This window comes from Salvelinus fontinalis, chromosome 6, assembly GCF_029448725.1.
Source record: "Salvelinus fontinalis isolate EN_2023a chromosome 6, ASM2944872v1, whole genome shotgun sequence".
Classification (NCBI taxonomy): Eukaryota; Metazoa; Chordata; class Actinopteri; order Salmoniformes; family Salmonidae; genus Salvelinus; species Salvelinus fontinalis.
The window spans coordinates 34,953,009-34,975,920 of NC_074670.1; the positions used below are offsets into that span (position 1 = coordinate 34,953,009).

Here is a 22,912-nt window from a genome sequence, read left to right on the forward strand (position 1 = left end):
AGGAGTACAGATTGAGTATGGGCCAGTTTCCCAGACTGAGATTAAGCTTAATCCTGGACTAAAAAAGCACTTTCGTTCTCCCCAAAACATGTTTAATCCTGGAGTAAGATTAATCTGGGCTAAATAGATGTGTTCAGTGGCAAATATCTGCTATAGATATTACTGTAGGTCAAATAAACCTGTCATGGGGGTATGACAGAGCCTATGCCTGTCCCTGCACCTACCGTTTTAAACACGCTTCCTCCTCCCTCTGTTCTTCACACATTTAGTGTTTGTCCGTAATGGCATCCCATTCCCTATATAGTGCACTACAGGGAATACAGTAGTTGCCATTTCTGATGCAGTTTTCCACAACAGGGATTGTAGTAGGGTGGGAAAAATGTGAGTAAACGCTTAGCATTGATCGAGATGACGAGGTATGCGTAATGGTAAATGCTATTCACAAAAGGTGTATAAACTGCGTTGATACTCTACATCACCGACACTCGCTCTCTCACACAGCCCTCCCCCTAAATTCCCACATGTCCATGCAGTGAGCTCACTGCAGTGTGGCTCCTCTATCTCCCCCTCCGCATAATAGAATATCGATCGCCCGGCTTTGCCGCAGTGTGCAGTACGCCAGTGAGTGAAGTGTGTGTGTGGATGGGTGAACCTCCAAGGTCATCTCCATGGCAACCTGTGCATGGGGTTGTCTTGATGAGCAATGGACAGGGATCATGTATAAAGGGGGGGGAAGGGGAGGTGGTGAGCACTGCGGTATCTGAAGTGTCACAAAGGGAGGGAAGGACAGGGAGGAGGACACGGAAAGGGAAAAGTAGGGGAAACTACATCCTATTGTGTGGCGGCACATCCAGGACACAAAAGGGTCTACAAAGTATTGCAATTTTGGCACATATACTGTATATACACAGAATAAACATACAACCTTTAATAACCTTTAATGTAATGTTTTAAATCACCACAAATAAATATGTGCAAAAGGGACCCAAATATTTTAGAATTCATGCTTGGACTTGAGTCCTCACACAAACATACTCACAATCGGACGCAACACAATATCTTACAGGTAGGATAGTTTAATGCACTTCCCAATTGTCATAAAAAATACAAAAAAATAGCATAAAGATAGCGTGACAAGTATGAAATATATTTAAAAATAATAATATTGACTTTTAAAATGTCTAAGTCATAAAGCAGAGCTAATAAATTCTGAAAAGTTACCCAACAACACTGCACCACATGCCTGCATACACCTAAAAGTATGATTTAAACATAATGCTTAATCACCATTAGGTATCTGGAATATCCACTAAGCATTGCTTTAAAGTAAATGCAATATGTCCAAAAGAACTATTACTTCTAGTTGAACAAAATACATTGTAAAGCTGCAAATGGCACTTCTTCCCCAGTCAGAGAAGCGTTGGCGATTTGATGCCACTTGCCTCATGCAGTTTTTCATGCGCTCACTGCGGACTTACTCAACATCAGCTATATAGGATAAAAAAAAACAATCTGAATTATTACTACTGTGGCGATGTTAAAGCTCTTTGTAACATGTCAGGTCTTGAGTTGACCGAGTGACATGTTGTATTATTAGATATCCACAACATTAAACAGAAGGTACAGAGGCATTAAACAAAGGTGACACTGATACTTCACGGGAAGAAAGGTGTATTAAACACAAATGAGAAGTATCAGTCACATTTGGAAAAGACATACAGTATGAAGTATGTGCTGAGGTATATGAACATCTCAGTCACTCTATGTGTATGACAGTCAATCCATATATTTGTCTAAATTGAGTATTATTATGGTATTAAAGAGTTGTAGAGGGTCAGTAACAGCAAATCACTTCAGAGGCAAGAGAAGGTGCATTCTGTGTTATATTATGAAAGGTCAAAGGTGAGTGTTGAGGGTTCACACAGAGAAAGAGAGAGGCCTCTAGTGGCCAAAAGGCTGCTTTAGCATGGGCAGCACCATTGAGGCCTTCCAACATGCTTCTGCCATTTTAAAGTAGTCACCCATGTGGGGATTCCCTATGGGTTGTAGCCTCAATGGCACTGCCAATGCTGTCACAGATGCTAGACTGGCACAGATATAAAGATTCCTCTATCGATATGCCTTCACACAGGCTCCATGAAGAGCTCCTCCATTTCCGATCCTCCCTCCAGCTCTCGGAAGGCAGCGTGAGAGCCAATCACAAACATCGTCGCACCTGAGTGAGATGAGAGACAGTCAATCAATTGGAAGAGATAGGAGAGGCTGGGGGAAAAGGAGAGTAAAAGCCTAGGTCATACATTTAGGGCTCCATTTTGAGAAACCAAACACAATGGTTAATCTTAGCACTATATCGCTATCATTTGACAATTTTCATGGCGGGAATTAAAGAACGCAAATCCTATTGGTGTCGTAAAAAGTAATATCCATGCCTCAATTGTCTAAAAAATCCTTCTTTAACCTATGTACACTGATTGAAGTGGATTTAACAAATGAGGTATCATAGCCTTCACCTGGATTCCCCTGATCAGTCCAAGTCATGGGGAGAGCAGCTGTTCCTAATGTTTTGTATACTCAGTGTATACGCACAACTTTGGATATCACCCCCATCTCAAAGTCAAATGGTTTTGACCGTTTGGAAGTTATTAAGTGAGCTTCTTAACTCCGCCGTGTGCCTCGCAAAAGTGATTCCTCGTGATGAAATGATCAACTTTACCCTATATAATGTTAAAAAAAATGACCATATACACTGACCGTTTAAAACACAACTACCGAAACTATTGCTGATGGTGAACGTGAACAATCAAAGTCAAATCTGTTGTAAGCTCCGTTCAGCAGGTAAAGTTAAAGGTAAAGTTGCGTCTCCGGTAGCTTACTTTTATTCCGGCAAAACACCATTTTCAAAAGCGCAAAGATAACAATCTAGCAACTTACAGAGGTTGTCACTCAACTGATATAAAGCCTACTATCGTGCAAGCCATTTTAGCATTTGAAAACTGAAGATGCCCGCAGATGAGCAAGATCAGGGACAGGCCAGGCCGCCTACCTGCCGTTGGTCAGCAAACAAAGATGGGCACGGTGCGCAGTTTGACTAGGCTACTGATAATTCTTGGGCTTGTTGGCATGCAAAATTACTTGTAAATCAATGACTGTCAACCTCAGGAGGTCGGTGGCACCTTAATTGGGGAGGACGGGTTCATGGTGACGACTGGAGCGGAATGGTATCAAATACATGGTTCCATGTGTTTGATGCCATTCCATTTGCTCCGTTGCAGCCATTATTATGAGCCGTCCTCCCCTCAGCAGCCTCCACTGCTGTCAAAACAGTTACATGCTTAGTCCGACAATGAAGGAGAGGATGTGTCCTTTGTCACAAAATATGAGGTACCTTCAATAGGTAAAAAGTTTGTAATATGAGCAAAACATGTGAGTGACTCTGCAATTCGTAAAGTGAATTGATTTTGTTACTGGTGTAAGCAACATTTGGATCGGTTTGGGCTTCCATACAAATCCGTGACTGTTACATCCCTAATAATTTGTCTCCTTCAAAAGAAAGATTCATTTGAAATACATTCCATACTGCATATCTACAACTAAGTCTACAGTTATGCCAGGTTTGATGTGTACAGTAAAGAGTGAGATGGGGTTGTAACTTACCCAGGACCCAAAACACTGCAGCTCCTGCACCAGCCAACCAGAACACAGGGAAAGAGACCGCCCCAGCCAGACTCAATTGGTGAGGTCCGGTCACCTCTTTTCCTGTGGGCAAAATAAAATCACTAGTCACCCTACACCCAAATAATGGATTGATTTCAGTGCCAACAGAAATTATATTTAAATTCCATAAATATTGCATTTGTATTAGGATACTGAATTTGAGATTTTTCTATTTGTAATTTGTTTATTTTAAACTGAATTGAACAAACATTGCATTCGGTTTTACAATTATGTTTCAATTTAATAGAATATTGAAATTCAATATTTAAATATTAAGTTTCAATATGGTAGATATTGCATTCATTGTCTGTATATCTCTGTGGTAAACAGAAGCCATTGTGGCATGTTGAATTTATTTCCTTCCTATGAATTTGGCACTAGCGTTTGAACCATTTTGGCTATAAGCTATTACGACCCTATTCCTGAAAGCTTCGACTCTGGAACATGGACCTATGGGAAAAAATGTTAAACAGCAGGTTGAAACTGAGTGTCAAAGATGGTCGTTGTGGATGTTGTTTCAAAAACTAACAACAAAATGGACAGCGCTTTCTAAAGTGATGATTAATTCAAGACACCCATATGCATATTAGAGCTTATGCATAGGCTTATGAGCCCAAACCCGTAAAAAAAAAATATATTTTTATTAAAATGATGATTGTGCCTTATACGATACCGCATATTACACATGGCTGAAAAACATAAAACAAAACTGACTTAAGATGTCTTTGGTACATAATTGGTCTAGCCTTTGAGTGTGGACTGTAATAGTATGCATACTGGATGGTCTGGTTACATTATGCTACGCTCCAATTTTTTTATCCATGAGTCTGGGAGAGAACGTATAGCCCTAGGCGATGATGTTGGTGCATTGACTGTGCAGGGCGGCATACAGGTAGACTGCAATTATAGTGAATTTGTATTGGATTTTGAATAACCTAGTAATAGGAATTTATTTGATATTTTCATAAAAAACATTACCTTTATCTACAGAATATCTCACCACCATGCGTTTCCGTCCTCCTCTCTCTCCTTTATTTATTGAGCGTGCAGAGGAGCTGTCAACAGTTTAGTGAAATATAGGTTTCAGTGCGAAAACATGTTATTATCGATGTTCCCAAACAGATTCCAATTGGTTTCCCAAATTAAGCACTGGGTAGCTGCAGTAACAAGGTTGCAGAGCCCATGACATGCAGAGTTCGGGAGGAATATCATCTGTCGCGCAACGAGAGGATGCTTCTCAAACAGTGGTTGACGCGTAAAAAGGGGTTCTTATATATATTTCTCAGCAGTTCATATTAAGCACAGCTCCGCTATAAAACCGAAGTAGCCTACCAGGCATCATTGAAAAATGGACCGGCTGGGCTGAAAAGCGCGCAGCCTCAATGAGCCATTCTAAATCTAAATGTTAAATAGTAGTAAAGACAAGATTAAATCGAGAATAGACTGATGGGTGAAAATATGATCACTTGATGAGAGAACAGCTGTGCAGCCTGAGGCAAGGAACAGAGCACAAGCCTTCTTTGCGACTTTCTCGAAACATCAATAGCCTGTAGTCGCATCATGCAGCCCATATGCGTTTTGATTTCTAAGACATTCCAAGGTTTGTATCGGTCACAACTAAAGTTGCCAAATAACTCTAAACATAGCGTGTATAGGACCTTTTTCAAAGGTTCACGCACTCGCTCCGGAATGGGAAAAATAGCCTGTCTATTTTATTCAGCTAAGTTCAACTATATTCTTCTTTCTATGGCATGGAGCATGGCCAGATGACATACAGTAGACCAACTCATATTCTGTTCAGAAGAAGAAACCTGTTATAATGTTTCTTAAGACCTGACTGAAATAAATCATGGATTTATTGTGAGGGTGTATATTAAAATAGATTTATTTGACTTTAAAATGTAGATGTTCCAAAGGCGCACCTCAGCGGCTTGTACGCGTGGAGGCCTGGAGATGCTCAACATGTTTCTGTCCATTAACGGTCAGTTACATTGAGACCGGCAGTCTTTTGCATGACAACAGGCTGACAATACATTTAATTACATTTTTACTGAAAAGAAATGATCATATATTTCAGCTAATAGTGGCACTCTAACATGCACAAATTGAATGTTATGATGGACATGGCTTTGTATAACCAAAACATACACAGCTCAACAAACTAATGTGCCGGTCCTGTGTGACTCAAATGAACGAAACGAGTCCAGAGTTGTCTGAGAGTTGCATTGTCTGGCACACAGGAGACCTGGGTTAGAACCCCGTCAGTCAAACAAGCACGTCTTCAGGTCTCAGACAAGGTTGCGCATCACATGCATGGATCACCAAACCACCTCTGTTGCACTCTCATTAAATAGGCTGCACAGATCTATATGCTTCTGTTTGCCACTGAACGTGTTGTTGTTGTGCAGTAGGCCTGATTTTGAACCCAGTTACAATGCATTCAGAAAGTATTCAGACCCTTTGACTTTTTCCACATTTTGTTACGTTAAAACAATATTTCAGAATAAGGCTACATGTTCCTGATCAATCCACACACAATACCCCAAAATGACAAAGCAAAAACAGTTTTCATAAAAAATAAAAACTGAAATAAGAATTCAGACCCTTTACTCAGTACTCTGTTGAAGCACCTTTGGCAGTGATTACAGTCTCGAGTCTTCTTGCTACAAGCTTGGAGTTTCTCCCATTCTCATCTGCAGATACATTCTCTCCAGAGATGTTCGATCGGGTTCAAGTCCGGGCCCTGGCTGGGTCACTCAAGGACATTCAGAGACTTGTCCCGAAGCCTTTCCGGCATTTTCTTGGCTGTGTGCTTAGGGTCGTTGAACTCTGGAGCTCTGTCATAGTGACCATCGGGTTCTTGGTCACCTCCCTGGTCAAGGCCCTTCTCCCCCGATAGCTCAGTTTGGCTGGGCTGCCAGCTCTAGGAAGAGTCTTGGTGGCTCCAAACTTCTTCCATTTAAGAATGTGAGAGGCCACTGTGTTCTTGGGGACCTTCAATGCTGCAGAAGTTTTGTGGTACCCTTCCCCAGATCTGTGCCTTCGACCTCATGGCTTGTTTTTTTCCTCTGACATGCATTGTCAACTGTGGGACCTTATAGAGTGTGTGCCTTTCCAAATCATGTCCAATCAATTGAATTCACCACAGGTGGACTCCAATCAATTTGAAAAACATCAAGGATTATAAATGGAAACAGGATGCACCTGAGCTCAATTTAGTCTCATAGCAAAGTGTCTGAATACTTATGTAAATAAGGTCTCTGGTTTATTTTTAATAAATTAGCAAAAATTTCTAAAAACCTGTTTTCGCTTAGTCATTTTGGGGTATTGCGTGTAGATTGAGGGGGGGGAAAACATTCAACCATTTTAGAATAAGGCTGTAACGTAACAAAATGTGGAAAAGGTCGAGGGGTCTGAATACTTTCCAAATGCACTGTATATTGGTGCTGTGATCTCTCAGTATGAGGTCAAAGTGGGGTTCAATGTAAACTGGGTGGTTCGATGAACTAGGCTCTTTTGATGAGTAACCTTGCTGGAGACTTGAAGACATGATAGCTTCCTATGGGCGTTTAGCTAACAGTCGTGTTACATGCAGGAGCCCTGGTTCGAACCCAGTCAGTCACAACAGCAAGATTAAATAGGGAGTGGAAAAGCTTTCCTTGGAAGGGCTTTAACCAGGCTATTCAACTATATTCTTATGGGGGTCAAATTTTTGTGACATTCCCTTCTAACGTGTCCTGCACACGGCATCATAGAGGGAAACAGAAGGCACGTCCATGTTTCAGAGAGCCTAACCTTTCAGGAATGGGGTCATAATAGGTTACAGCTAAAACGGTTCATATGCTAGAGCCAAATTCATAGGAAGAAAATCAATTCAACATGCCACATTGGCTTCAGATACCGCCAGAAGCTTCCGTTACCACAGAGAGCATTTGATTCTTTCCTCTACCTTTCCTGGCTGGCAAAGTACCAGGATGTTGGTCTCTGGTTTTGAATCTGAATTTAGACAACTGAATTTGAATGCATCTGAGAAGTTGAATATATGAAACTTTGATCAACTTGATAGTTTGTGAAATAGATACATAGACAATGAATGAAATTGAATACATAAATATTGAATTTGAAGGTTCAATTAAATAAAACAATGCAATATTCATTCAATTCGGTGTCAAAACATGAAATACAAGAATTCAATTATTACATTTGTGCATTACATATTCAAAAATATTACATTCAAACTCAATATTCTAAAACAAATGTAAAATGATGGAATTCAAATACAATCTCTGTTGGCACTGAAATTGCTCCATATCAATCATCTCACAGATCATGACTGCTTTACTCACCAAAGACGACCAGTTTGGACTCCAGGGACTTGAGGTGGATGATGTAGAAGGCACCAACAAAGACTGCCAAAGCAATCAACAGCATGGGAGAGCTGATACTGAGGTAACAAGGGGGAGATTGGAAAAGGGAAAGAGTTATTCTTTGATAATCACAGATTCTAAATAAACTCAATCCAGCATAGATCTCGGCCTATTCGAACCACTCAGATTTTGAATTTGAAAATAAAATAGGCTGCTGGCAGCAGTCTGTCTAGATGCAATATGTAATTACTGTGTTTTTATATTCACTGAATACCACAGTGTCCTTAAACTCCTGTCCCGCAGCTCTTACATGCAGTAGAGGATAAGGCCGAGGAAGATGAAGATGTAGTTGCTGTTGTAGGTGTCAAAGTTGCGCACCACCCTCTGGCACAGTTCACCAAAGTTGCGGGGCTTGGTGAACTTCCTATGATCCACGAAGCCAGCCCAGGGACGGATTGACGCGCGGCGACGATCAAACCACTCCTTGGCCACAGTGGCCGAGAGGCCTTTGGGCAGCCACAGCCTGTGAGGCAAGGCAGAAAGCCAGGGTGGTAAACTAAACAGGAGGTATGGGGAGATGGAATCATGTTATAGCATCAATTCAAGAGACTGATGGTGGACAGAATGAACAGCAACACATCATAGCCAGGAATAATACAAGGAAAGGACAAACTGACCCATCTAGTTCCTTTAGTGGTAGGCTAGATTAAGAAAAATATGAGACAAATTCAGATCACAATTGTCCTACAGACACAATAATAGCCACAGAAGAATGACTACACATGAGGAACGTATATAAAATGTATTTGGACCGGAACCTGTCACCAACCATGATCCCAGAGAGATGCATAGTGCTACAACTCATCAAGTTGATTCAGGTGTGTTAGTGCTGGGCTGGAACAAAAGCCTGCACACCCTGTAGCTCTCCAGGACCAGGTTTACAGACCGCTGGCACCAGAGCAGGAATCTCCAAACCTGTTCCTGGAGAGCCGTCCTGTAGGTTCACTCCAACCCTAATCTAGCTCACCTGATTCTAATATTTAGCTGGTTGACAAGCTGAATCAGGTTAGTTACAACTGGGGTTTGAGCAAAAATATGAAGGGGGGGTAGCTCTCCAGGAACAGGATTGGCAAGCCACGTACTAGACAGATTAACTAACAGGTAGAGACAGAGCTGGAAAAACAACAGCACACACTTTCCCATCACACCTCCGGATCCAGCAGCGTCGGCTGGCTCAGCACTGAAGAGATCCCCTGCCTTGGAGTCCATGTCTACAAGGCAGTTCTCACCCTTTGGGACACCAGATTTCATTAGAGTAACTGATGCCGATGTAGGAAAGATGTAGGCTAAAATACTAGATAGCAGTGACAGAAAATAGACATAAAAAGGTTAATGGCACTGTTTCACAAGTGATAACAAATCCTCTCACGCAATGCAAAACTACGCTTTCAATTGTTGTAACCAATGAATAATGCACAGTGAAAAAACTAGAGACTGTAGGGAGAGTCTGGGGTTATGGAAAGGAAAATGTTTGTCATCATTGATGGGCTTGCCCACAGACAGTTCAATTGCCACATCGTTTAGCTAGCTAACGTTAGTTAGAATATAAATAACCGAATCACAGAAACTAGCTAACACACACGTTTTTTACTGTCATTACTCGAAACCTTGAATATCTCCCTTTTTTACATTTTTTTTAATACTAAATAACGATTCCTGTCGAAGAAGCCTTTAACAACAGCCACATCACCATTCCTTCATGTCAATTATTGCTACGTTTAGCCACTATTCTATCATTGCATATGAAAACGAATAGCTTTTGCTACATATAAAATAGTTACATAAATCATATTTTTGAAGGCATACTCACAGTAGTTGAAAATGTTTACTGCTGTGCTCAGAAATACAAAAAACTGAAAAATGTACTTCTGCGGTGCTGTTGCTCAGCGGATGTGCCGTGGGACGAAATTGAACGCTGGGTCTAACTTCCGGTAAAAAAAAAGTTAATGAGTTTCAAATTAAAAGTCAAAAATAGGATAGAATACTTTTAAATGTAAACTTGATCAAGACCATGTCTTTTTATTCATTTATTACTGGAAAAATATTATCCATTTAACTGGAGTAGCTATTTATGAATTAAGAGTTATCAATGAACATTACGTAACAGGAATGTTCAGGTGAACAAAAAGGAGAGCAGTCGTTGATGAAGTCAAATCAAAATCAATCCGGTTTAATACAGCACTACAGGAAACACCTACAGAACAGAAGCATATAAAATGTCTAACGGTCCTTATATATTAATGACACAGCACTGAATGTTCTGTAAACACCAGCCAGAGGCTTGTAGGAAGTCACATCAGCTGCTACATAATCACACAGTGTCAAAGATACATTATCAGTGTGTCCTCAAATCCAGTCTTGCGTCAAACTTTAACCATAACATTCAACACTGGCAGACATTTGATACTGGCAGTTAACCAGGTAAAACATAGTATAATCAATATAGTTAGTTACAATAGATCATTTTGTACTAACAGGCGCAAAGCGACTTAATTAAATATAGATAGGTTACCCAAGGAAATGCATCTGTCTGTCTTCCCACACAATTATGTTTTTTACGTATCAACAGTAAATCAAATACAGGGAAAGAATTTCCCAAATAATTTCCCATTACTGCATATCTGATATTTATTCTGTGCCACTTTCTGGATGTCTGGAAAATGTATGATGTAAAAATGATCATACATTTTGATGTTTTATTATATTTAAATTTCTGGTTGAAATAAGAAGCACACATTTCAGATGGTAGCCCATGCACATGTAATAGTTCACCTGGAACATAGCATACTAATTATTTATACCTGTCAATAGATATACAATGAAATAGACAAGCATTTATTTTCTTTGCGAGCAAATTGACATCAAACTCAAGAGGTATGACAATAGTTTTGGTAGGAAAGGCATGAAGTAACAAATACTTTGAAAAGTAAGACAACATCATTAAAAAGGCATTTTACTTTCAAGACAAAAAATGCAACAAAAAAAAATCAAGATACAGGACAGCAGCTCAAATGTGTGTCCCAAGTCATACTAATGAGCAGGGACTCCTACTGCTCTGCAATCTGATGCGCAATATTCATGTGGACTTCTAACAATGTTCTGTAAGTTCAAACTAGTTCAGTCATATCTTGTTGATCCAAGAGCCAGGTTCTTGTGGGTATGTACTAGACCCCATCTCCTCTTACTGGTGGAAGTGAGAATATGCCTCTCAATCCACTGTCTGATGCCCTTTCCCCGAAGGCCCTGCCATGTTTTCTCCCTGTTGTGAATGTGCCTTCCTAGTGAGTCTACTTGAAGCACTTGCAGCAGGGATTGCATGTAGGCCTACAATTTTTCCTCCATTTCACTTGTTTGAAGCCTAGTTAATACACTTGTGATAAAGCATTTTCTTTTGGACACTTGTATAGTCTCTCACAACTGTGTGTGAAACCTCATAAGCACCGTCAGATGAGCCAGATCACCGTTCTCTCCAGTGTAAACAAACTGTTGAAATGTGGTTGTGCATGCTGAATTCTGATATTTTATACATTTTGTGCATTCTCATTATGCCTTGCCAAATTTCCACTGTGCAAAGGCTTTGCCACAGTCACGAAAGAGATGTATTTCTCTCCTGTTTGGATTCTCAAGTTGGGTGGGTGTCAGTGCTGAGATATTTCTCACAAACACAGCAATTAGCATATACGATTTATTTCCTGTGTGTCTTCATGTGCATTTTAAGATTTCCATTCTGAGCAAATCCTTTGCCACAATAATCACAACAATATGGTTTCTCCCCTGTATGAATCCTCCTGTGCGCACTCAGATTCGCAGTATTGCTGAAACATTTGCTACAAACATGGCAGCTGTATGGTTTCTCCCCTGTGTGAACTCTCATGTGTCCTGTATAATTTGATCTGGTGCTGAAACTTTTGCCACAAACAGAACAGAGATATGGCTTCTCCCCAGTATGTCTCCTCCTGTGCAAAACCAGATGTCCACTTTGAGTGAATCCTTGGCCACATTCCTGGCAGCAATATGGTTTCTCACCGGTGTGAGTCCTTTTGTGTCCGATCAAATTGGCGGCATCGCTGAAACACCTGCCACAATCATCGCAGCGGTATGGTTTCTCTCCTGTGTGAACCCTCATGTGCTTTTTCAGCCTAAGCTTCGTGGTGAACGTTTTACCACAAACATGACAAAACTCAGGCTCAGCTACGACGTGAGTTTGGAGGTGATCTTTCATACTCTCTTTAGAATCTAGGTGCTTTCCACACACACCACAGGGATGTTGTTTATCCTCTATATGTGCATGACTTTGCACATGATTAAAAAAGGGACGCTTGTACCGAAAAGACCTCCCACAAACCTTACAAGAACATGGAGTACATTTCATGCCATTTGCACTGATATAAGATTGTTTTCTTTTTAGTTTTCTTGTGGTCTTTGGTTTGTGTGACTTTAAAACAGACTGCACTCCTTTGCTTTCCATCCCATTGACATGTTCACTATTTTTACTCTGAGCTGAAGAACAGGTTGGTTCTGATATTCTGTAATCCTCTCCATCAGATTCTGTTTTTATCTGTCCAGTTACAATGTTTGGTTGAGAGTCTCTCTCCCTATTTTCCTCACTTTGAATTTGCAAGGACTGAGTTGGATCCTGATCATAATCACTTACACAGAAAGGATCAAATATGAACTCTCTGGTGTCAGACTCCAGCCACTGAAGTTGCTTTTTGAGTTCCTCCTGCTCCTTTTTTATCCGTATGGGCTCGCTGTCCTCCTGTCCAAGACTAGGGCTCCAATCCTGCTCACAGGGCTGCTGCTCAGGGTGAACCTCCTCTTCCAATACAGTGAGCTGCTGGAGGTCTGGAGGGAGAGATGTCTGCTAATGTTACAATACAACTGACGTCAAAATTGATAAAAGGTCAAAAATACAGTTCTGGTAAATTTAACAGCTGCATAATGGAGTAACATACTCGACGCTTTTGGATATACAAATCCATCAAATATTGACTGAATTATAGTACATCAACAAAAAATCTAAAACGGGCAAAAAACAATTAGGCTATGTGGCAACAGGGAAATAATAGCTGGAACGGGAGGAACCCTAAGGGCGAGCATGCGCGTTGATTCTTCAAGAATGTCTAGACACAATGTTACTTTTGTGGACAACTGACTCTCAAAATGAAACAACTAACGTTGTCAATGTGTATGACATGTAGGTTCAATAAAAATGGCACAAACCTGCTCTTTGTAACTTTATCTCAGGTTTAATAACGATGTCAAGACTATTCTGTAGACGGTCGTTCTCCTCTTTCGAACGGGAAAGCTCTTCCTGGTACTCCGCTATCGTTTTTTCAACTGCCCCAAATATCTCCTCGGCAGCCACAGTTAACCGCTGGTTGAGAAACACTCTCAACAGCTGTATTTTAGACATTTTTACAGAATGCTAGCTAGCTAGCTAACAATCAGTGACAACGCTCTTCTTTGACAACAACTCCGTTCATCAATGATATATATGTATCTGCTGTGCCAAAAGCATGCCTAGTGTGTGCACCACGGCTTAACGCATTCTGCAATGTCGCTACCTACAGGAGTGGAGTGGACGCCGGGTGGGACCAAGTCACTATTGTTCGAGTCACAAACAAGTCTCAAAATGGTCCGAATCTCAATATTTGTTAATACCACACAAACTACCGAAATTACAGGCTAAGAATGGACAGAGAGATAGGCCCTTGTGTTCATCTTATCACATTTCTCCAATACCAATGCAGTGTGTCTTGTTTGCAAATAATGAAATGGGAGACGTCATTATGAATCTGAGCATGATGCATACAAAAGTTAGGCCTACCTCTCCACCCTTAGAACGAGTAGGCTACCATCGCAGAAAAATGTAAGCTTTAACTGCTGGCTAGTCTGGCTACTCTTCTATGGATTAACCCAATGTAAACATCTATTGTACCGAAAGTGAATAGCTTAATCAATTCATAGTGACATAATTAGATTATTTACCAATCAGTCTTCTAGTCTATAGGTTTTATCTCAGCGTCAAAGAAACTAAACTATGATATCGCAGTTGCGTCGGAGTCATGTCTTTCCAGGGTATTTTACAAATTGTTTCTAGCGTCACTTTAAATAATCGGATGTTTTATTTTCTTCAAATCTTAAACTAACAATGGGTAGGCCTGCACTTTTGGCATTTTCTTTAATAAAATGTACACTGTAAAACTTTTCCCTGTAAATTTACAGCATTATACTGGCACCAGTTGCCAGTTTAATACTGTAATTTTGCTTTACAGCAGTGATGCTGTAATAGTTTACAGTATGATTTTCCTTAATGTAAAACATATTACAGCCTCCTTGCTGTACATTTACAGCAAGTTTCCTTCAACAATCAGTCTTCCAGATAGATGACAGACACAGGAACCTTAGTATAAAACGATTTAGTAATAAAATGCAATTGCAGATAGAGATTCACATACAGAATACCTCAGTAGTCTATAGTAAAGATCTGTGGCGAAACATGAGACACTCTTTATACTTGTCAATCATACCTTAACATTGTTGCATTTGATTAGATACAAAGTATCTAAGATGAGAAAAACATGTGTAGACTGTGGTTTCTCACTCTACTATCTCGGCCTTGAGCCTGTGTGACTATCAGCAGGTGCAGGAAGTTCTCAGCCTGAGAACTAAAGCAGTACATCTCCATTATCCAGTACTTTTCCATCATTGCACATTGAAAGCATACAAAGGTTATTATCACACATATACAGTAATCATGGCATTGGTATAGCCCCACACCCGACCCCCAGGGTAACCCCCAACACCTCGATCGACACCATCCATTTTGAGGAACCCAATAGAGTATTTCCTGAAATACAAAGTAAGTGTTAGTGTATACTTACTAGACATCTCTAGATAGGTACCACAATACTATATATTTCTGTTCCACCTTACATCAAATGTATTACCAAGCATTGATGTGTCTGGCAAAGGAATTTGCACCTTATTAATTCCAGTGACCTAAAATCACAAAACATACAGTTGAAGTCAGAAGTTTACATACACCTTAGCCAAATACATTTTAACTCAGTTTCACAATTCCTGACATTTAATCCTAGTAAAAATTCCATGTCTTAGGTCAGTCAGGATCACCACTTTATTTTAAGAATGTGAAATGTCAGAATAATAGTAGAGAATTATTTATTCAGCTTTTATTGCTTTCACATTCCCAGTGGGTCAGAAGTTTACATACACTCAATTCGTATTTGGTAGCATTGCCTTTAAATTGTTTAACTTGGGTCAAACGTTTTGGGTAGCCTTCCACAAACTTCCCACAATAAGTTGGGTGAATTTTGGCCCATTCCTCCTGACAGAGCTGGTGAACTGAGGTTTGTAGGCCTCCTTGCCCGCACACGCTTTTTCAGTTCTGCCCACAGATTTTCTATAGGATTGAGGTCAGGGCTTTGTGATGGCCACTCCAAAACGTTGCCTTTGTTGTCCTTAAGCCATTTTGCCACAACTTTGTTAGTATGCTTGGGGTCATTGTCCATTTGGAAGATCAATTTGCAACTAAGTTTTAACTTCCTGACTGATGTCTTGAGATGTTGCTTCAATATATCCACATCATTTTCCTACCTCATGATGACATCTATTTTGTGAAGTGCACCAGTCCCTCCTGCAGCAAAGCACTGTGGGTTATAAAGTAAGCAAAAAGGATCGTTAAACTATGGTTGAACTGACCCAACTTAGCCCTGAGATGTTTAGATAAGGCAGTGAGTAACTTCTTAGGTCTTCCATTATCTCGAGTTGTCTGCTAAAGTGGTAATAAATATAGTGAGCCTTCAGGGGAATAAATGATATTGTGTGTCATGTGTGTGCGCTGGTGAGTTGGAATGAACTTTCGAACCTGTTTTACCTTGGTCAAGAGGAGCTTTATTCTGTAACCAATGACATCATATTTTGTATATAAACTCGTTTGTGGTTAAATGGGAGCGTTCTCCGAGAATAAATACTATTATCTATTTTTAATAAGACTGTTCCCTGTCTTTTATGTTAATAAGGATCTTACAAATTCTTAGAAACAGACAGTGATTTTAATTAATGAGCTCATAAAGGACTTATGAAATTCCTCTAACAGTATAAACACCATTAATCATATGAACTTTAGAAGTATAAAAGCACTATTCCTTACATCTGCCAAGAGGAACAGAGATTCGTCCTTCTCTTTGAAGTGGGTCATCAACAAAAGAATGGCAGCATTGGCTGTTAGATCGTCATTGCCTCTGATGTAACCGTCGATTTCATTCTTCAGGCACTGAAGTTCACAATTCTCTTACCCTTGTTCAGGAAAGCTTGAGTCAGGCAACCGTCAATCACGATGCCAGTGAGGGTATTGAAGTGGTCGCAGAGCCATAACTTGATGAAAAGGAAAGGCCACTGTTCCTGAAGGTCACTGATGCTTGGAGGACAAGTGTCCTATCCATTGTTACAGAAACTATCCATTCTTAATTTCTTTGAAAAAAAATACAAAGACGTTTAGGCTATGCGCTGCACTCCATACCAGCACAAGAGGACCAACAATTTACAGAAACATTTGTATATTTTTGTACTTTCATGTATTTTTCTGTACCTTTAATTGCATGTGCCTCGCTCCCTCATAGCATAAATTTATGAGGGCAAAAAAATTAACTATTTACAGAACCTTTTTAACCTTGTGTTAAAAAGGTTTCTACTCTTCTACTCTACCTTAAAAGGGTTTCTACTCTTAGAAAAAAGGGTTCTGAAAGGGTTCTTTGGCTATCCCCATAGGAGAACCCTTCTTGGTTACATGTACCTGGAATCAAAAATGGATATTCAACGGGTTCTCCTATGGGGACAGCCAAATACCTATTCATAACAATTACATAAATATGTTACATATATCAATGAAGATCTCACCTCTTTGGATGAAGGACTGAAGCAATTCCTGGCACTATATTGGCATCAAATTGTATTTTATGGCCTCCAGCTGAATGTTATCAAGGTCTTTAATATTCACTCCAACATTTGCCCTCAGATGCTCTGACAAAGATCTCATCGTTTACGGAGAACACACTGAGTGACGCAGGGAAACAACATGTCACAATTTGTCTGAGGAAGAAGTAGACCAAAGCGCAGCGTGGTACGTGTTCATGATGTTTATTATAACCTGAACACTGAAACAAAAAGTGGAACAAAACGCAACAGTTCTGTCAGGTACTCACACAAAACAGAAAACTACCCACAAAACCAACAAGGCAAATGGCAACCTAAATAGGCTCCCCAATCAGAGACAACGAGAAACAGCTGTCTCTGATTGGGAACCAATTCAGGGCACCATAAACCTACAAACCCCTAGACCAGGGGTGTCAAACTCATTCCACGGAGGGCCTAGTGTCTGCAGGTTTTTGGTTTTTCCTTTCAATAAAGCCCTAGACAACCAGGTGTGGGGAGTTCCTAACTAATTAGTGATGTTAATTCATCAATCAGGTATAAGGGAGGAGCAAAAACCCGCAGACACTCGGCCCCCCGTGGAATGAGTTTGACACCTGTGCCTTAGACCATACAAAATCCCCATAGATAAACAAAAACTCTAGACAAGACAAAAACCCCTAGACAATACAAAAACTAAACAAACCACCCTTGTCACACCCTGACCTAACAAAAAAATAAAGAAAACAAATATAACTAAGGTCAGGGCGTGACACAACATGTAATAATCGCTCAGACTAACTGCATTAACACACGCATAATTAATCAGAGAATATGGTATAAAACGAACCCGAGATCGACCAGTGACACAGACTGATACACCCCCCTGTCAACGTCGTGTGTATAGGTGGCAGGGAAGTCAGGCGCAGGAGAGTAAACGAAGTGTTTCTCCAAACACGAGAAATATACATACATCAAATAAAAATGGGTACGAGGACCCGTCGCGCACCTATACACCAATAAAACAACACTTGACATAAAACAATCTCTGACAAACACATGAAGGGAAACAGAGGGTTAAATACACAACAGGTAATGAATGGGATTGACAACAGGTGTGTGGGAAGACAAGACAAAACCAATGGAAAATGAAAAATGGATCGATGATAGCTAGAAGGCCGGTGAAGTCGACCGCCGAACACCGCCCGGACAAGGAGAGGCAACGACTTCGGCAGAAGTCGTGACACCCCCCAACAATTAAATGGACCTGTGATTCTGTAACCAGAATCAATGAGATCTTTCCAAATGTGTATCGTCATCATTTTCTCCCATTACAACAAGGCCTTTAGTGTATGCTTTTACTTTGTATACAATTTTAAACACCTCTGCAATGCTTTGCTTTGTGAACCCATTTGACTGTACAACTCCCCGAATGGCGTTGTTATATAATTGCTTCTCAAATTCATTCATGACACCAACAACTTCAATGCTATGTGGAAACAATTGGCCGCTGCATAAGTAAGATTGGAGTAACTGGTGCCTCTCAGACAAGTAGGAGTGCTTGCTCTCAAAGCTGTGTCCACAAACGAATGAGTCGCCCAAATTGCAGGATGAGGTCGGGGTAGTGTCACAAGTAGTGATGCAAGGGCACTCTACCCCACAAGCAAAAGTGTAGTTCGCCACATTTCTAGGTTTTTTTGCAGAGTAATTAATGCTTTAGGATTTAGGAAACAGAAATTGCAGGATTTACACCTGTACATTTCCAATAAAGCTACTCCCAGCTACCAGCCAGCCTGCAATATGAAAATGACACTACCCCAGCCACCAGACTTACAGAAAACGTTTGACCTCTGTAATTGCCAACAAAGGGTATATAACAAAGTATTGAGATAAACTTTTGTTATTGACCAAATACTTATTTTCCACCATAATTTGCAAATAAATTCATTAAAAATCCTACAATGTGATTTTCTGGGGGGGGGTTCTAATTTTGTCTGTCATAGTTGAAGTGTACCTATGATGAGAAATACAGGCCTCTCATCTTTTTAAGTGGGAGAACTTGCACAATTGGTGGCTGACTAAATACTTTTTTGCCCCACTGTATATCCTTCCTGTTTGGCTCTGTCCGGGGGTATCATCGGATGGGGCCACAGTGTCTCCTGACCCCTCCTGTCTCAGCCTCCAGTATTTATGCTGCAATAGTTTATGTGTCGGGGGGCTAGGGTCAGTTGGTTATATCTGGAGTACTTCTCCTGTCTTATCTGGTGTCCTGTGTGAATTTAAGTATGCTCTCTCTAATTCTCTCCTTCTCTCTTTCTTTCTCTCTCTGGGAGGACCTGAGCCCTAGGACCATGCGTCAGGACTACCGGGCATGGTGACTCCTTGCTGTCCCCAGTCCACCTGGCCTTGCTGCTGTTCCAGTTTCAACTGTTCTGCCTGCGGCTATGGAACCCTGACATGTCCACCGGACGTGCTACCTGTCCCAGACCTGCTGTTTTCAACTCTCTAGAGACCGCAGGAGCGGTAGAGATACTCTTAATGATCGGCTATGAAAAGCCAACTGACATTTACTCCTGATTATTATTTGACCATGCTGGTCATTTATGAACATTTGAACATCTTGGCCATGTTCTGTTATAATCTCCACCCGGCACAGCCAGAAGAGGACTGGCCACCCCTCATAGCCTGGTTCCTCTCTAGGTTTCTTCCTAGGTTTTGGCCTTTCTAGGGAGTTTTTCCTAGCCGCCGTGCTTCTACACCTGCATTGCTTGCTGTTTGGGGTTTTAGGCTGGGTTTCTGTACAGCACTTCGAGATATTAGCTGATGTACGAAGAGCTATATAAAATAAACTTGATTTGATTTATTGGTTCTGAAACACAGATTACAATAATTTGGCGCAATGCCGTAGGCCTATGTTAGTGACCAGTCGAATAAGAAAAGATATAAATATAAAAGTGTATAGATTGTTTATTTGTTTTTCACATTCAGTTTCACACTTGCGACACCAAATATTTCGCACCGCGTTACTGTAGCGCATCAGATCCATGTTGATTGACCGTTTTCTGGTTCAATCAGAGGGTCGAGTGTGCGTTTCACTAGCCAATCCGTTTTTTGGAAGTGCGATACTGTCTCTGGGTGGAGAGTAGCCTAACCCATGGAGACTGCCACAAAATGAGTAGGCAGTGACAAAACGTTACAAAACCTGGCCAGATCATTTCAAATCATCAGTCTCAAATCTAAGTCATGTGACATCTCCTTAGTTCTCGGACTGAATTATTTACATGCTTTAATTACTGAACATGTTTCTTCAATGGCATCAAACTTAGAAACATAGCTAAGTAGGGATAAGACTATGGCAACAGATTTGGTGTGTTGATTATTTATTTTTTTGCCATCAGGTGTGCACATTACAAAGATCAGAGGTATAAAAAAAAGTACAGTAATGTAAGCATATGGAAAATGTTTTGGCTCTTGAACACTGGAGGAAATGGTCAAAACAGATGTGACATGACATTATAACATATGAACAAAAAAAACAATCTTTATGCACAGCAAGATACGCCTCTGAAATCTTGACCTTATTTGATTTATTTGACAAAGACAACACACATTGATCAAGACATATTTCCATCTGCAGTCCCTGGGAAAGTGGTTACAAACATGTAAAAGACAACACACACAAAATAGCCATAGATATCCTATAATTAACCATAACATAGTGTTCTATTTTGTTATAGTGTAATTATATGGCAATAGCATATGGCATATTATAATATTATATGGCAATAGAATATAAAAAGAATCAGGATGTCACTTTTTCATAACAGCTGTTGCCCTTTCCCCACACAAGGTGCTGTCATATATTCTCCCTCTCGTGGGTAATCCTTATGTGCCTTCCAAGGGAGTTCATCCATTTGAAGGATTTGCCACAATAATTACACCTAAACGGTTTTCCGTCAGTGTGAATTGTCTGATGCCTATTCAATGCGCTTGTTGTCATAAAGCATTTTCTACATATAGGACACTTATATGGTCTCTCCCCTGTGTGACTCCTCACGTGCGCTTTCAGATGATGAATATTGCTGAAACATTTGTCACAAACACGGCATTGCCATGGCTTCTCTCGGTTTTCCTGACTTTGTATTTGGTAAAGATATGAGGACTGAGCTGCTGGGTTCTCTCCGTCTTCCTCACTTTCTATTTGGTGAAGGTATGAGGACTGACTTGGGTTCTCACTGTTTGTCTCACTTTGTATTTGGTCAAGATGTGATGAATGAGTTGGATTCTCTCTGCTTTCCTCACTTTGTACTTGGTGAAGATGTGATGAATGAGTTGGGTTCTGAATCGGATCATAGTTACTTTTCAAACAGGACGGACTGAATGTGAAGTCTTTGGTACCAGACTCTAGCCATTGAAGTTGCTCTTCCCTCCGACTGGTCCGGAGTTCTTCCTGCTCCTTTTTAATCTGTGTGGCCTCTGGACCATCCTGTTCCAGACTTGGGCTCCACTGCTGCTCACAGTGCTGCTGCTCAGGGGGAAGATCCTCGTCTGAGACAGTCAGCGGCTGGGGGTCTGAGGGAGAATGGATAAAAAAAATATCAAATTACATGATGAAAGAAATACATATAAGCAGTAATAAGTAGAAAACAAAGACACGCCAAGTCTGGATTCAAACCACAGCCGGGATTTGAACACCTGCCACTCATGGCTTATGCATCCTCCCACCCCATGGGAGGACGCATAAGATTGTCCCAAGATTGTCTTTTGATTCTTACTTTTGGAAAACCTACAGCATAGTGAGCATGCAGAGTTGAAGCAGGCCAGGCAAACCTGCATCTTTTTGGGGTCTGACAAAACATGTAGAATGCAGGTAGCTAGCTGAATTAGTTCTCGAGAATCCAAGGGGCAATGCTGGCAATGCAATGAGTCAGAAGGGCAAATATTAATGAGCTTCACATCAATCAGTACTAGCTAGATGCAGTAATATCAAAGCTGTATAAGCTAGCTAGCTAGTGCCCATAAGCGTTGTAAAAAGTCACAAACCTGTTTTTTGTAACCTTAACATCCCCCGTAGACGGCTGTTCTCCTCTTTCGTTCGGGACACTTCTTCCTGGTACTCTACAATTGTCTTTTCAATTGTCCCAAATATCTCATCAGCAGCAGCTGTCAATCTTTCGTTGAGAAACAATCTCAGCAACTCTATTTTTGACATTTTGAGGAATGCTAGTCGAGTAGCTACCCCAAGTAACATAAACAAAGCAGTGTGAGGTTATTACTTCCGGTCACGTGTTTTACTCTCACGATTTTCTAAATAAAAGTCCCGTTGAGCACTCTGAAATGGGATAAACTCAAATAAGATATGAAAATTGCATTATTAAATTGAAATTGGATTAAGTAATAATTCATGCTTCCAGAAAAAAATTCTGAGAAAGACAAAACTATTTAATAACTATACATGTTTATAAATATATAGGCTATGCTATGTAACATGTTTTGAGAACCTATAAATCTATTGATAGATTGGCGCAGTGGTCTAAGGAACAGCATCTCTGTGCTAGAGGCGTCACGACAGACCCTGGTTTGATTCCAGGCTGTATCACAACTGGCCATGATTGGGAGTCCCATAGGGTGGTGCACAATGGCCCAGTGTCGTCCGGGTTAGAGTTTGGCCGGGGTATAGGCCGTCATTGTAAATAAGAATTTGTTCTTAACTGACCTGCCTAGTTAAATAAAAAATAATATATTACAGAAGATTAATGTACGAGTGTAGATTGGTTACATTTGTTTGGTATGCTACTAATGATCATCAACAGCATCAGAGCTTAGAGAATCCTAAT

General features: G+C 40.5%; 3 protein-coding genes across 7 annotated transcripts; all 3 read right to left on the minus strand.

The window, feature by feature from the left end:
• Window positions 1-1,060: 1,060 nt before the first annotated feature.
• LOC129857743 (prenylated Rab acceptor protein 1-like) lies at window positions 1,061-10,060 on the minus strand. 5 transcript variants are annotated; one of them, XM_055926266.1, is made up of 7 exons: window positions 9,952-10,060; window positions 9,277-9,371; window positions 8,759-8,782; window positions 8,392-8,637; window positions 8,061-8,158; window positions 3,655-3,756; window positions 1,061-2,215 (listed from the first exon to the last, which is right to left on the minus strand). In XM_055926266.1, the coding sequence occupies exons 2-7, from the start codon at window positions 9,348-9,350 to the stop codon at window positions 2,124-2,126; spliced, it is 636 nt and encodes a 211-aa protein (XP_055782241.1). In that variant the 5' UTR covers window positions 9,351-9,371; window positions 9,952-10,060; the 3' UTR covers window positions 1,061-2,123. The 5 variants fall into 5 exon arrangements, with proteins under 5 accessions (XP_055782241.1, XP_055782240.1, XP_055782238.1 ...); XM_055926265.1 differs by having other exon boundaries at window positions 8,392-8,604; window positions 9,277-9,435; window positions 9,952-10,059; XM_055926263.1 differs by having other exon boundaries at window positions 9,277-9,435; window positions 9,952-10,059.
• A 189-nt stretch (window positions 10,061-10,249) lies between these two features.
• LOC129857744 (zinc finger and SCAN domain-containing protein 2-like) lies at window positions 10,250-13,691 on the minus strand. The gene is made up of 2 exons (XM_055926268.1): window positions 13,365-13,691; window positions 10,250-12,986 (listed from the first exon to the last, which is right to left on the minus strand). Exons 1-2 carry the CDS (start codon window positions 13,555-13,557, stop codon window positions 11,827-11,829), a joined length of 1,353 nt encoding a protein of 450 aa, XP_055782243.1. The 5' UTR covers window positions 13,558-13,691; the 3' UTR covers window positions 10,250-11,826.
• Window positions 13,692-20,438: 6,747 nt separating this feature from the next.
• LOC129857745 (zinc finger protein 3-like) lies at window positions 20,439-22,350 on the minus strand. The gene is made up of 2 exons (XM_055926269.1): window positions 22,119-22,350; window positions 20,439-21,647 (listed from the first exon to the last, which is right to left on the minus strand). Exons 1-2 carry the CDS (start codon window positions 22,324-22,326, stop codon window positions 20,932-20,934), a joined length of 924 nt encoding a protein of 307 aa, XP_055782244.1. The 5' UTR covers window positions 22,327-22,350; the 3' UTR covers window positions 20,439-20,931.
• Between the last annotated feature and the right edge of the window lie 562 nt (window positions 22,351-22,912).

Excerpts from the sequence above, each read along its gene's own strand:
- LOC129857745 (XM_055926269.1), bottom strand. The coding sequence starts at position 22,326 with ATGTTACTTGGGGTAGCTACTCGACTAGCATTCCTCAAAATGTCAAAA. Across the intron at positions 21,648-22,118 it reads GTTAAGGTTACAAAAAACAG|ACCCCCAGCCGCTGACTGTC; the intron begins GTTTGTGACTTT and ends ATTCTCCCTCAG.
- LOC129857743 (XM_055926263.1), bottom strand. The coding sequence starts at position 9,392 with ATGAAATCTGGTGTCCCAAAGGGTGAGAACTGCCTTGTAGACATGGAC. Across the intron at positions 8,783-9,276 it reads TCCGGAGGTGTGATGGGAAA|CCTACCACTAAAGGAACTAG; the intron begins GTGTGTGCTGTT and ends TTCTTAATCTAG. Across the intron at positions 8,159-8,391 it reads GGCCTTATCCTCTACTGCAT|TATCAGCTCTCCCATGCTGT; the intron begins GTAAGAGCTGCG and ends TTGTTACCTCAG.
- LOC129857744 (XM_055926268.1), bottom strand. The coding sequence starts at position 13,557 with ATGTCTAAAATACAGCTGTTGAGAGTGTTTCTCAACCAGCGGTTAACT. Across the intron at positions 12,987-13,364 it reads GATAAAGTTACAAAGAGCAG|ACCTCCAGCAGCTCACTGTA; the intron begins GTTTGTGCCATT and ends CTCTCCCTCCAG.